The 14,254-nt window shown below is 34.9% G+C and overlaps 5 protein-coding genes across 5 annotated transcripts; 3 read left to right on the top strand and 2 right to left on the bottom strand.

The window, feature by feature from the left end:
• Positions 1-919: 919 nt before the first annotated feature.
• On the top strand, positions 920-1,774 carry TpMuguga_02g02255 (Mitochondrial ribosomal protein L27 family protein). Its single transcript, XM_061305546.1, has 3 exons — positions 920-1,424; positions 1,569-1,633; positions 1,663-1,774. Exons 1-3 carry the CDS (start codon positions 1,292-1,294, stop codon positions 1,720-1,722), a joined length of 258 nt encoding a protein of 85 aa, XP_061162099.1. The 5' UTR covers positions 920-1,291; the 3' UTR covers positions 1,723-1,774.
• On the bottom strand, positions 1,539-7,030 carry COPA (coatomer subunit alpha). Its single transcript, XM_759633.2, has 8 exons — positions 4,803-7,030; positions 4,289-4,675; positions 4,076-4,193; positions 3,880-3,954; positions 3,685-3,850; positions 2,748-3,445; positions 1,977-2,589; positions 1,539-1,944 (listed from the first exon to the last, which is right to left on the bottom strand). The coding sequence occupies exons 1-7, from the start codon at positions 6,858-6,860 to the stop codon at positions 2,015-2,017; spliced, it is 4,077 nt and encodes a 1,358-aa protein (XP_764726.1). The 5' UTR covers positions 6,861-7,030; the 3' UTR covers positions 1,539-1,944; positions 1,977-2,014.
• An 86-nt stretch (positions 7,031-7,116) lies between these two features.
• On the top strand, positions 7,117-8,628 carry PEX4 (Protein PEROXIN-4). The gene is made up of 7 exons (XM_759632.2): positions 7,117-7,441; positions 7,473-7,679; positions 7,752-7,812; positions 7,891-8,072; positions 8,104-8,164; positions 8,194-8,302; positions 8,363-8,628. The coding sequence occupies exons 4-7, from the start codon at positions 7,990-7,992 to the stop codon at positions 8,581-8,583; spliced, it is 474 nt and encodes a 157-aa protein (XP_764725.1). The 5' UTR covers positions 7,117-7,441; positions 7,473-7,679; positions 7,752-7,812; positions 7,891-7,989; the 3' UTR covers positions 8,584-8,628.
• Positions 8,629-8,677: 49 nt separating this feature from the next.
• TpMuguga_02g00160 (RNA recognition motif family protein) lies at positions 8,678-9,569 on the top strand. The gene is made up of 3 exons (XM_061305320.1): positions 8,678-8,987; positions 9,023-9,198; positions 9,228-9,569. Exons 1-3 carry the CDS (start codon positions 8,913-8,915, stop codon positions 9,505-9,507), a joined length of 531 nt encoding a protein of 176 aa, XP_061161291.1. The 5' UTR covers positions 8,678-8,912; the 3' UTR covers positions 9,508-9,569.
• A 56-nt stretch (positions 9,570-9,625) lies between these two features.
• Positions 9,626-14,052, bottom strand: RAD50 (AAA domain protein; the record flags this gene model as incomplete). Its single annotated transcript, XM_061305319.1, has 33 exons — positions 9,626-9,839; positions 9,874-10,062; positions 10,094-10,157; positions 10,209-10,284; positions 10,317-10,376; positions 10,406-10,550; positions 10,581-10,656; positions 10,741-10,906; positions 10,938-11,058; positions 11,088-11,192; positions 11,222-11,371; positions 11,402-11,482; positions 11,512-11,642; positions 11,674-11,705; positions 11,751-11,833; positions 11,874-11,904; positions 11,937-12,119; positions 12,150-12,240; positions 12,271-12,347; positions 12,377-12,492; positions 12,523-12,647; positions 12,678-12,776; positions 12,806-12,911; positions 12,940-13,056; positions 13,087-13,154; positions 13,183-13,252; positions 13,281-13,316; positions 13,345-13,435; positions 13,465-13,549; positions 13,579-13,620; positions 13,649-13,714; positions 13,744-13,896; positions 13,930-14,052. 33 exons carry the CDS (start codon positions 14,050-14,052, stop codon positions 9,788-9,790), a joined length of 3,210 nt encoding a protein of 1,069 aa, XP_061161290.1. The 3' UTR covers positions 9,626-9,787.
• Between the last annotated feature and the right edge of the window lie 202 nt (positions 14,053-14,254).

Genomic DNA, 14,254 nt, shown 5'->3' with positions numbered 1-14,254 from the left:
GTAGATTCGGTTGAAAGTTTAATATTTTACGGGGATTTGGTCTGCGGTGTTTTTTAAACCTTTGAGTGTTTAATACGAGTAATTTAAGGCTGAGAGCGTCTGGAAGGGTGTTTCTACCAGGCTCTTATGTTTTTTAAAACAGTTTGGCGATGATTTTTTCCTTGAAACCGTTGGCTTAAGGATAAAAAATTAAAAACTTATAGTTGGACGATTTGGAGCAAATGTGAGTGAGACTAATTTACACATTAAAGAAATGTTTGGCTGAAACCTAAACTTGCCAGAAATTCCGTATGCACCTTGGGTGCAGACTACGTCGATTTAAGCTATTACCGGGAGCTGAGAGAGGTACTAATTCGTTTCCTAGTACCAGATAAGTGTATGGAAATATTTCTACAAATTGTCTAGAGTAGTATGCTACGAATGTCAATTTTTAAGCTGAAAATTGACCTGGTTTACGAGAACAGTTTAAGATTATTAATTAACTAGACTAGAGTACATGTACTAGAAATAGAAGATATAACTTCTGGGATGTGTAAGTCTTACACATCGTGATATTGCTCGCATGCACATCACTCCTGCATGCCGTTTGTGTTTGTCTATAAAGGCCTGGAATGTGTAAAAATACGCTCTGCATTATAGGAAACTGATGTGTAAGGAAATTACAAACTCCAGCCGCTCCCTAACGTAGTAACAATGTGACCTCAAAAATCACATCAACTCCAGCCTGTCTAAACCTCATTTCAGGAAATATTAAATATAAAACACGTTTATCCTCATTTATACTCTTGAATTTATATTAAAGTTATTTATTTATGCTGGAGGAGGATTTCAGGCACTTCAAATTACCCAACTTCCAAACACATCTGACATATTTATATCTCACATTTAAACCTCAGTTTAAAATTTCCAATTTCCAATTTCCAATTTCCAATTTCCAATTTCTAATTTCTAATTTCCAGTTTCTAATTTATAATTTATAATTTCCAATTTCCAATTTATAATTTATAATTTCCAGTTTCTAATTTACAATTTCTAATTTATAATTTGATTAATTTATTTTTGGTAAAATTTTCGGAATGTATCTCGTGTGCCTTCGACTGAAGAATCTTCTAATGTTACTCATTTACTCCAGAGAAGTCCTCAGCTTCTTATCAAATCACTAAAAATCAACCAACAATTCTTCCAACAATTCTTCCAACAATTCTATTATAATTTATATTATAATTTGATTAATATAATTGATTAATAATCGTTTGAGAAAATTCTATTGAGGGATTGAAGTTGATGGATTATGTTTTTGTCTGTTTGTGTATGGGCGAGGTATGGTTCGAGTAAGGGCCGTGGCCCTCTCCTTGCCAAATTTGCCCCTATCGGCTTTAAGAAAGGCTTCGGCGCCGTCGGTCTCGGACGACACACCAAAAAAGGTAATCCCCTCATCCAACTGTTCATCCAACTAATTAATTATTTAATTATTCATTTATTCATCTAATTATTCATTAATTCATCTAATTATTCATTAATTCATCTAATTATTCATTTGATTAATGTGTGGATGTGTGGGTGTGTAGGATTTTTCTTGATAAATAAGATGTTGGTCCCGAATTTGCATGTCCCTGAGGTCATGAATGAGAATGTAACTTTCACGCTTTAATGATGTTTTAGCTGAAGCCTTACGTGTCACCGAAGACGCCCAGGCTCAGGCCATTCAGGCATTACCACTGACCCAAACCTACACCTTAAAACCAATAGATTTAATCTATTACATGTAAATTCACTTTTCACGTATTAATTACCTTAAATTACCCTTATAAAGTTGATAAATTAGCTTAAATTACTGTAGATTACTGTAAATTACGCCTATAAATTGAGTACAAATTACTGTAAATTACCCTTATAAAGTTATATAATCTGGGTATAAAGTTGATAAATTACTGTAAATTACGCCTATAAATTGAGCATAAATTAGCTTAAATTACGTGTATAAAGTTGTGTAAAGTAGTGTTATTAGAGGGTATTAGAGGAGTTTGAGGATTTGGCATAGTTTGCAGAACTGGTTGAGGTATTTCCTGAGTGCGTAAGCTCCGCAGAAGAGGCATGTGACGGTGGGTTCCATGTGAATTTTCTCGAGTGTGACTGTGCAGATTTGGAGGTTACTGAAATCCTCTGTGCAAAAGTCTAAATCGTACAAATTCGTGCCCTTTTGGAGGCAGAGTGTGTGGATCTTCTTGGCCTTGTCCATTTCCGCCTGGTCGAATTCGAACTCTGCCGTGTCCAATTTTAAAATTCTATCCACCAGTAAGGCCGCAGTCTGGTAATTTTTTGCCTTCCACATGAGTCCTACGGTTTTCCTGAGCACTAAGTACTGGTGACTCGGGTTAAGTTTACAGCAGGTCAGGTACGCCGCCAGCTGTAAACCTCGCCTAGGGTCAGCTTGACACACGGAATCGCGCTCCAGCTCAAGCCTTACCGCCAAAGCGTACCAGTAACAGCGCTCCATAATCCCAGAAACATTCAAACTAAGTGATTTGTACAAAAATAACTCACGCAACAAATCACTCAAACAGTCACAACAACGCCCAAATTCAGCGTCTAACAAATTTATATCCCGTTGTATTATAGAAATTATAGTAATAACTATAGTAACTATGGAAATAGCTATGGTAACTATAGTAACTATGGAAATAGCTATGGTAACTATGGTAACTACGGAAATAACTATGGAACTAAGTTGACTAGAGTGTGATTACTTTGGAAATGTGTTAGAGCGGTTGTCATTTTCTGGTTGAGTAGTGGTTGATGATTAATTTGTTGAATTGACTGGAATTGAGTGAAGTCGGAGCTTTGTAGTGTGGACTTTAGCAGGTGTGCGTTCACTTCTCCGTACATGTGATTCAAAAAGTTAAGTGCTGAGGTATAATTTTTCTGGCTCAGGAACATGAATAGCCGTTGCTCATTTGGGACCTCATCTCGCACAGAGTCCCAAATATCATCTGATTGATCCAAGTGATTCACAGCGCCCTTTAAAACCGGTGATAAGTCCTGCGTACCCTCCAAAATCTCATTAAACAAATCTGTCTCATCTGCTCTAACCACTTGTCTCGTATACTCACGTTCCTTAGTATACACAGGATCTGTAGTGTATAGTTGGTCCTGTGTGTATAACCGATCCTGTGTGTATAGTGGATCAGTAGTGTACAGTGGATCCTGTGTGTGTAGTGGTTTGGTGTATACAACTGCGTGATCAGCTCCGTGATGGGGTTTATGATCGGTTCTTGGTGTTACGAGTAGGTCTGCCATTTGTTGTTCGAGTAGATTAGTTCCCGGGTGTGCTGAGTCTGATTTCTTTGCCTCCTGCCTGGTAAACTCCACAATTTCGTTAATGTCAAATTTCGACTCATCAGACTCGATGAAATTCACAGCCCAATTCAACATCTCACCATCCAACCTAAATTTTCGTGTATTTATGTGTAAAATGTGTAAATGTGTGTGTAATTATGTGTAAAATCTATAAATAGTGTAAAAATGTGTAAAATGTGTAAACCACGTAACTAAGTGTGTAGGTGTAAAAATGTGTAAAAATGTGTAAAAATGTGTAAAATGTGTAAAATGTGTAAGAATGTGTAAATGTGTAAATAGTGTAAAAATGTGTAAAATGTGTAAATAGTGTAAAAATGTGTGAAATACCTGTTGATGGGTTTTGGTGGTACTAGGTATTTGGCGTTTGTATTTTCTGAGTGTTCGTGGTTCCAGTTATTGATTTGATATGTGGCGTTGCATATGTTGGACAGCTGTTCATGTCCATTTTCACACAGCACGTTACTCAACTCTTCCATGTCGCCCAAATAAAGTGCTATAAAATTTATTATACTTTATCATTACCGTGAACTAGTATCAACGATTTGTCGTTGTGTATTTTACAAATGTTTAACATCTTTCTCAACTTCCCCAAGTCACCTAAAATATCAATTCAAAATTATTTCAAGTAAATTAAAAATCCATTTGAAAATATTTTAATAAGAAATCTATTTGAAAATTATATTTTATTATGTAAACTGAGAAATCTATTTGATGATACCGATGACGAGGTATAGAAGTGTTAGTTTGTTGTATTGTTTTGACTTTTGGTATGCTAGTTCCGCAATTGTTACGTTGCCTAACTCCAGTGATACATCGCCCAAGTAATTCCATATCGCCTAAACATTTACATATAAAATTGTACATAAAATTGTATATATAATTTGTATATATAATAAATAAATGTGTGGGTGAAGGGTTTGGTGGGAATTACCTTGTTGTTGATAATTTTGGCGTCGTTGAGTGCGTTTTGAAGGTCTCCAAACTGTACGGAGAGGTAGAACTTGTTCAAATTATCATCGTTGAGTAACTTCCTGGCGAGTCCGTACTTGCAATTATTGATCAAGTACGAGCACGTGAATCTGCCAAACAGCTGGCCAGAATCAACTAACGAATTAGCCTTCTCCATGTTATTAACCAGCAGTGAGTACTTTAGCAGGTAATCTGGCGAGTCTAAAACTTGTTTAAAACACCTGTGCTGCCTGTTAATCAGGTACAAAACCCGCTTATCCTCAGACACCGCACTCACCTTAATCAAATACGTCGGCGACGCCATCGTACACAACACTCCAAAACTGCCATTTATCAACAAATAATGTATCTACACAATTATCAATAGTATTGTATTGTTCTATATAATTATTCTATATAATTATTCTATATAATAATTCTATATAATAATTCTATATAATAATTGTATGGACAGATGAGATAGTGTGAATTGGTACTTGATTGTATGTGGAGTAGATGACGGCTGTGTTGTGGTCCCAGACTCCGGATTTGATTCTGTTGAATTGTTGTTTGTAAGTGATGCGATTGAGTTTGCGGTCATAGATGACTACAAAGTTGCTGAACAGGCAGCAGATGAAGCCGTAGCTGTTAACGATAACGTCAAATAACTTGCCATACGGCGCGTTAACCACGTTGATCTGGCTCCTGGAACTCACGTTATACAGACACAACAACTGATTCTTCGGACAGAAAAATAATAAAACATCCAGACTCACACTAAAGACCTTTAAATTATTCAAATCTTTGTCCAGGAAAGACGTTACGGAGTGAGATTGGTTCTGGGACAACTGCTGTGACACATTTGATACATTTGACACATTTGACACATTTGACACATTTGACATATTTGACGAATTTGACAAATTCTGTTGTAAATTTGATGACATTTGACTATGTGATGACAAATTTGATGATGCATTGGACAAATTGGTTGAAATGTTAAGTTCGGAGATTAGATCGCCGTTGATATTATAAATTAGGAGCGTCTTATCAACGACGAGGATCTGGTTAGAGTTAATGAAAGCGGCTGAGTTGCAGAGTCTTTTAAATGAATACTCCAGCTGTCCTCTGTGGTATGAGAACAGTTCAATGTAACTGGTTTTATTAATTTTATACAGCAAACAGAGTACGATCCTGTCCTTGGAATAGTTGTTTAGGAATAACTTTGAGGCCTGGACTATTCTCCTCTCCTCCGAGACTGTTCCCACCAGCGTACGCTGGCTTATGTAATTACCGCTTGGACACTGGAACACCAGCTTATTCTCATGGTCGTGGTAGTTACTTACCAAGTTGTTGTTACTATTACTTTCAAGCCATTTGTAGTATAACAAATTCATATCCGGCTCCTTAGTTTTAACATTGGTTCCATTAGCGCCAGAACATTGTAACAACTCTTTATTAAAAGATTCACACTCCTTTTCCAAATTACTGGCGTATAAATTATTATTCCAGACGTAGTAGAGGATTGATTTTTCCCTAGCTGGTCCCAGGGCGATCAGTGGCCGCTCCTTATACAACTTGAACACAATCAACCCGGCGTCATGCCCCGCAGTGATATAATTATTATGCTTAGACTTGGATATTGTCCAAAATCTGTCATCGTCCATTAAATAAGTGTGTACTAGGGCGTAGGTGTTGAGGTCCCAAATTCTAATCGAGTGGTCCTCAGAAGTGCTCAGTAAATAATCCTTAACCAGCAGTAGACATGTGACATTATCCTCGTGGTCTCGTAGGATATTAGTTTGATAAAAGGAATATTGTGAATATCTCCAAACTCTGACTGTGCAGTCGTCTCCCGCTGTTATTGCCAGGTTAGTTCCGAAGAAAATGGCGTAGTTAACGCCACTCGAGTGGCCTACCAGAGTGTGAAGGCAAATAACGTCTGAAACGCCTGTGACTTCAATTTCAAATGTGTTTCCCATGGTGCCAGCCTCACCCATGTAAAAGTTACTCTGACTCTGAACTGGAGGCTTAATTGAGCATTTCTTCTCCACTAGGTAGGTAATGTCCCAAATCCTCGCCGTGTGGTCTAGACTTGAGGAGATAATTAAATTCTCCGTAGGATGAAACAGTGAACTCATTACGTAGTGATTGTGGCCGGAAATTACTGTTATACAACTTCTCGATTGCCAGTTCCAGATCCTTATAGTCTGGTCATCTGAGGAAGACATTACCCACGGGTAACTGGTGTGAAATTGCACAGTTCTGACATAATCCAAATGCCCAGAGAGGACGAATAACTTCTTTCTCTGTGTAAAGTCCCATACGATCACCGTTGTGTCGTCTCCGCCACTGACAAAAAGCGGCTGTTCCTGGTGGAAGTCTATGCCTCTTACCGGCCCCTCGTGTTCTGAGAAAACTTCCACTAACGTAGAGTTTAAGTAATCCCACATCTGGATATCTCCAGAGTGCATAGAGGCCAGCAGAAAGTGAAGGCGTGGATGAAACACAACACCCTTCACCCGCGTTCCTTTAGTCTTACATTTAATTAACATTTTAATTCTTAATTTCCAGATCTGTTTACATTTAAAGCCTCTTAAAATATGTTCATCATCTCTAGAGGCGTTGAGAAAATATTGTACATTAGAAATAAAATATTTTCAAAGATTTATCCAAAAAACTGTTAAATTATTACCCATGATAGAGATTAAAGTTACAAATAAATGATACAGATTTTAGAAATTAGAAGAAATTAGGAATGTAGTGTGATGTGGATTCAGTAACAAAATCAAGTAAATAAAAAATATAAACTTTATTTCCAAATTCCACAAATTCTTAAATTAATCCCACTAAAATAATTAATATTCTTTATTCTTAGTCTTTGAATCGCTTAGTATATTTAATATATTTACGTAGCATTACACATAAGCTCTGACATTTGGTTATTTAATTTATTCTACACTTGAAATTATATTTTTTATCTTAAATTTCTTAATTTGAGTAAGTAACGGAGAGGAATTTCTCAGGTGAGAAAATTCCTCTACATTCCACAATGAATATATTCCATAACCTTGACATTAATAATACATCCGAATTTCATAAAATTAAGTAAAAAAATTTGGAAATAAATGATAAAGTAATGATTTAATGAATAAATTAATATGTAGAGATAGTACGATTATTAAGTTCTCGGAAGTTCTAAGAAGAAGACATATAATGGCTCTAAAACTAGTTTCTACATATATAAATAATTACTATTAAATATTCTAATAATGGATTAATGAGTTTTATATATGGTTAAAAATGCGCTGAGTGATTTACACAAGGAGGACGAGGTTTACAGGAGAGCCAGGCGAATAAAAGTGTTAATAAATGTAATAAATGTTAAAATAGTGAAACAGTCAAGATTCCAATAAATATATTTAATTATCCTCATAAACGCGCAGGATTCAAAATATACGGCAAAAAGAATAATCAGTAAAAATGAAATAGAATTCAGAAATCTAGGTACCGTAAACTTAATTTTTTAAAATTTTATTTATTAATCCATTTACTCCTTGGTATTTTTAAATTTTTTGAATTTAGTTGACCATTTGGAATGCGTCAGGGAGTCTCTAAATAATAAACCCGTTTAATCCGAATTATGGAATTTTTAAGCTAATATATTAATCTAAGTTAGATAATATGTCTCTGGCCAGAGGTAGACTAATTAAAGAGTTAAAAGAGGCGTCCAAGATGGATGACCCAAACATTAAACTACACGTTTCGTAAGTTCGTTAATTGCATTAATATTTCTAGTGCCTCGAATATATTTAACTGGACTGCGTATATCAGAGGACCAGAAGGGACTCCGTTCGAGGTACTTTTAACACAGTCATTCACGTTTAGTCTGGGATTTTTAAACTCTTAATTCATTGCCCGAATTCTTATCCCATACAACCTCCAACCGTTCATTTCGCCACCAAATGCTTTCATCCAAACATTAATTTTCAAACCGGTATCCCAATTTTACATTAATTTAATTAATTTGATTATTTAACAATTAATTTAATTGTAGGAGAACTGTGTATTGATATTTTGAAGTCAAATTGGAGTCCCGCTTGGACGATCCAGTATCTTTGTAGAGGCGTGATTTACATACTTTCTACACCTAACCCTGACAGTCCTTTAAACTGTGATGCTGGGAATCTGGTCAGATATGGAGACCTCATAGGATACAAATCAATGGCAAAAATGTATACACATGAACATGCCCTTAAGGAGTTTCCCAATTCTTAAATACCTTACCCCTGAATTAATTCATTTATACCCTTGAAATTTCTCATTTATACCCTTGAAATTTCTCATTTATACCCTTGAAATTTCTCATTTATACCCTTGAAATTTCTCATTTATACCCTTGAAATTTCTCATTTATACCGTTGAAGTTGACTTGTTAGTCATTTAATGTCGTTAACTTTACTTGTTACTCCTTCCATGGGGAATTCAATCCTGTAAATTGAATATTTTAAATCATTTTACTATGATATTTATTTCTACTATTTTATCATGGTTCTGGGAGTCTCTGGTTGTAAAGTATCAGATTTTAGCTAAACTGTGTAACTCAGATGACATCAGATTCTCCTGGCACTTTAGATGATAAATTGGAGAAAACAGTACAAGTTTCGAACCTTCCAGCCATTGTAAGTTTATATTAAGTTTAGTTAATTTTCCTCAGTTTGATGAATCTGACATACAAATACTATTTGCCAACGTTGGTAAAATTGTCAACTGTGTGTTAACCAAATCACCCAGAGGATCCGCAAACTCCTCAGTAATAGAATTCACTACTCTTGATGAAGCTCGTGTTGCTGTTAGTTTAAGTGGAGTCTCAGTTCGACATCACATTTTAACGTTTGTTAATATTAATTTATGTGTTGCAGGATTGAGTATTCTAAACACACAATTTCAAAGCGTAAATCGCCTGAATCTCAATCTTACTCAGATGACATTAAAGGGAAAATAGCCAAAGTTCTTGAAATCAGAGACATGATAAACAAAAAACTGGCCACAAAGTCGTCCATTTCTACTGATAAATCCTCAGAACCTTCCTCTTCTGAATCCCTTAAACCCAAAATTAAGCCTGAGAAGTTTTCTAATCGTAAAATCACTAGATTTGACTGTAAATCACCAAACTCAGTAAGAACCCTCAAAGACGCCTGAGATTACTCCAAACAATATTCTAATGTACAAATTGTTAGTGTAATCTACTACGACACATATAACTATACTTGTATATACATATAAATATACTTGTATATACATATGTGTAATATATGTGTAATAGTGTTAAAATCTTATGGTTCGGATTTTTGTGAAGGTGTCGTTTTTTTCAAGTTTGATGTACTTGTCGCAGGAGCACAGAGTTGCCATTTTGTTCGCAAACGCTTCGTCATGGGTTATGATCATGAGTTGGAAGTTCATGCTCGACTCGTTCACCAACCTACTCAGTGAATTCTCCAGACTCTAAACAACATTCACAATGCACAATTAGCCTATAAAATGACTATAAAATAATTTTATATCAACTCTATAGATACTTGGATGTTATCACGGTCTAAGTTGGTGGTGGGTTCATCTAGTGCTAGGATTGTGCAATGGGCGCTGAAACACTCGATGAGTGCCATCCTCACAACCAATGATGACAGAATTCGTTCACCAGCTGAGCAGTGTCCCTTCATATCCAGTTCCACTCCACTGGGTGTCACCATTACAACTCTAATGGAAATGGTAGGTAGTGTGGACAAACCTGTAACTGTAGGAATGTGATGATATTTCAGTGGGTAAAACATCCTTATCCACCTTCGATTGTACTAATTAACAGTGTTAAACGTATAATATTTGGTGTTGGGAAAATTAATTACTTTGGATATAGTCGATGTGTGTTCCGGTGTAAACTTCCCTCCAAATCCTCTTTAAAGACGAGTTTATATGATTTATCTAAAAATTACAACACTTTGTGAATAGTTTACCTTGTCTAGGTGATAGTTGTGTAGTGAGGATTCGAGGTATTTGTAATATTTATCCAAGTCCTGAATCAACTTAGTTTAAAAATGGTTACCGTTTTCGCCACTATGTGCGACTTTAATTCTATATACGTTTCCATGTACTGAGACTGCGCCTTAGTGTATATGGCACTGTTTAAAGTCTCCGTGAACTTTGCCGCGTTCTCCTCTCTCGATATTAACATTCCATTCAAAGTCGCACTGAATATATTTTAGTTTTTGTGAAGGTACATTTTATGCGATAGTGCCGAACACTCGGCTACTATTTTATCATAATCAGCCCTAATCTCCTTCACGTCCTTACCACCTTAAACATTCATTAATTGTAACTAATAGTGAATAATAGTGAGTAATTGTGAGTAATTGTGAATAATAGTGGATAATAAGGTACTGAGTTCGGATTTTAGTTGTTCGAGACGTGATTGACTTTCGAGTAGTGTCTGTTCATGTTCCTTGTAAGTTATATTTTCCACCAGGAGTTCGTATAATCTCCTTTTTTCCTTCAGTTCATTTAGTAGAGCAGTTTGTTTATCCTTAGTGGCCTTGAGGCCTTCATTCTAATTAATATTACGTAAGTTATAATTATACGAGTCGGTCTATGATTTGGTGTAGTGTTTTGATTTTTTGTGAGATGTTTGTTGGACATTCGTTAATTCTCAATTGTATCTCCTTGTTAATTTCATTCAGACTGAGCAACTCGTCAAACATACTAAAATATTTTTTCCAACGTGTATTTACCTTTTAAACTTGGTATACTTTAAGTTTCGTGTGTTTTGCAGTGTATTCAAATCTGATTTATTCTGTCTCAGTTTATTGTTAACACTATCCACATGCGTTTGGAGTCTGAGAATTAATAACTTGGCAAAAATTACTCAATGGTTTCAGTTGTGATTTTATCTTTTTCGGCTATGATAAACGCTTGCTCATCTCTTGACTTGGCAAGTTTAGTGGTGGCCTCGGAAATTTTCTCCAGTCTAATCAAGGTTTGCTGTAAATCTTTGGTCTTCACTTCAACGGCAGTCCTAAAATTAATTATTTTATAATTTTGATACTTTTTGTTTAATAAATTCTGCTTCAAAGTTGTTATGTCGTGTAATATCATGTTATACTCATTAATCTCGAAACCGTCATCTCTGAAACATTTTCAACACTGTGACCTTACCCTTGATCTTTGTCATCGGTTAAAACCTTTTCAAAATATTTTATATACTCTTTTATTCTGTTATTTGTTAATATTCTTATTAACTCGTTGTATGGCTCAAATGACATGTCAGTCAGCAACAACTCAACCTCCTAATCAAACTATTTTACTATTAAGTCTTACAGTTCCACATTTTCCACACGACGCCTTAATTTCTAAAATTCATTAATATTTAACAATATTGTTATGTATTTGATTACTTGATGACTTGTATAATCTGTTAACAGCGTCGTAGATGTCCTTTAATACCTTATCGTCATTAATAAACAACTCATCAAATATCCTAAAATAATAAATAAAAGTTTAGAAATAATATTGATCACCTTTTAACAGCTTGGATGAGTTTGTTTTCGTCTAAATTATTCGTTAAAAGAAGGTTAGCTTACCCAGATTCAAACTGTTGAGCACCTTGTTATAAGACTCCACGTGTTTCGAGTCGTTGGCTAGTATGTAGTTTAGAAACTTGATGGCTGAGGTGATCTCCTCTTTGTTGATATCAGTTTTGATCATTATCATGTTCTTCATTCTAAACCCTTTACATAACATGTCTTCCTTCTTCATATACAAATCTAATCCGTATGTGAATTAATTTAAATTACCGTTTAATTGATTTTCTAGTGTTTTTATATCTTCACCAAGAGTTTCCAGGTCTTTATTTAAGTTATTTTTATGTTGATTAACTGTTTCAAACTGTAAACAAATGTGTTTATTATGGTGAACCTCGGACGCTACTGATTCATGTTCCTTAAGCTCTGTGGTCACTGTTTTCAACATAACATTAAATGCAGCTATTTTGCCTAAAATTTTTCAATTAAGTTATTATTACCAGTGGTGTTTAGAAGTGATGCTTGTAGTTTCTTTAGTTCATTTTCCAAATTTTGGGTCTCCTCGTTTAAAATATTTTCATCAACTGTTGGCACAAATAACGAGTCGATTTTTAGCCTGTTGAACTATATTTCCGAATCAACGTACTGGATAGTCTCCTCATCTAAATCCTCCAGTTTTATGGCAAATTCTTGTGAAATTTCACTTGTAATTTCAGTTATTCTCTTGGAATTTGATGAATACTTTTCCCTCCAGACTATCAAATTGCCCTCCTACTCATTGTAAACCAGTGTAAATCCTACGTGTGAATTGATTTTTCTTAATTTTTCATGTTGTTCACTGAGGCTCACTGACATTAATTCGACGGACTTAGCCAAGTTTGCACCTTTAACTTCAGAAATCTACGACTAATATTATTACTTTTGTATACCTCAAGTTCATTAGACAATGCGGTATAATATCCCCGAATCTGGTCCAGTGGCTCTTCATATATCTCAGATAACTGTTCATGCATTGTGTCAAATTCCTTTTTAAGTCTGAAAACTGTGTTAAATCATTTTTTACCTCTGATATGTCAATTCGGCATCACAGTATTCGTTAAATTTAGACGAAGATTCCTCAAACTCTTTCTTCTTTGACAACATTCGTTCATTCATAAGGCTCAAGTGTTTTTGCGTCAAACTAGAATAATATAAGTATTTGGTGGACTACTCTATTTCAGCCTTTGTTTTGGATATTTCCTGTCTACTCGTTTCCAACTGCTTCTTGAGATCAGCTATCTAAAAATTATAGAAAAAATTTTGTTACTTGTAGAATTTGTGACTTGTAAGCGTCTAATTTGGACTTTTTTAGTATAATCATATCTTCTTGTTCTCTTCTAAAAGGGTATTAAATTTTTTTCTCACTTTGCTCTTTGGATCGATTGTAACGCCTTTGTATATCTAAAACATTGTAAAGCCTTATGTTTACCTTGACGTCTCCAACAAATCATCGAATCTTGACTTGATTTTACTTGGATCATCAAGTGGCCAGTTATTTTCATCTTGGTGACAGAATATGACTACACATTCAATTATTTAAAAGTCGTACCATTATCTAACAATGCTTTTGACATGCCCATCAGTAACGGGACTGCCATATCCATATCTGTAGTCTTCAATGCCAAGCTCTTTTTCTAAAGAGTTTTAAAGGAATTGAACTTACTTTCCCATCTTGAGCTATGACATTGAGTACATTCTCAGTTCCCTAAACAAGTTAGATAAAAATTACTAACCTTGAAAGTTAGTTTTTTAGGGTCAACTTTATCAGTTGTAACTGAGTATGACCTTGACGCTGAGACCTAAATTCAATAATTAAACGTGATCTCACAGTCTCGTTGGTGTGTGTATTGAATGTGATTTTAATTGAGGCTTTAACTTCTGAGGATTTGTTCAGTTTATTGTTGAACAGAAAAGTTCTTCCTTTAGACTGCCCTGGTGGTAATATTCCCGACGTAACTGCCTTCAAGGATTCAACCAGAGTCTAAAGATAAACTTATGAATTATAATTTCATACTGTTTTTCCAGAGCCATTTTTACCAACAATGAGTGTCAAAGGCTTTTCAAACTCAAGGAATTCGGTTCTATAAGGTGTGAATGATCGGATTCCCCGAATCTCCAGCGAATTTATCGTAGTCATTTTTATTTATTCATTTTTTTCAATATGTTATGAGTTAGACATTTAAAACAAAAAACAATAATAAGTAAGTCATGAAAACATCGTGTGGGTAAATAATTATTGGAAACGCATAAATAATATAACTTTCAAATTTTAAATAATCTTTAAAATATATAATTAATATTTATAAAATGTAATGAATTATAAATAAGTTAAAATAATT

The sequence above is a fragment of the Theileria parva genome, chromosome 2, assembly GCF_000165365.1.
Source record: "Theileria parva strain Muguga chromosome 2, complete sequence, whole genome shotgun sequence".
Classification (NCBI taxonomy): Eukaryota; Apicomplexa; class Aconoidasida; order Piroplasmida; family Theileriidae; genus Theileria; species Theileria parva.
This window is presented reverse-complemented; position numbering and strand designations above follow the sequence as displayed.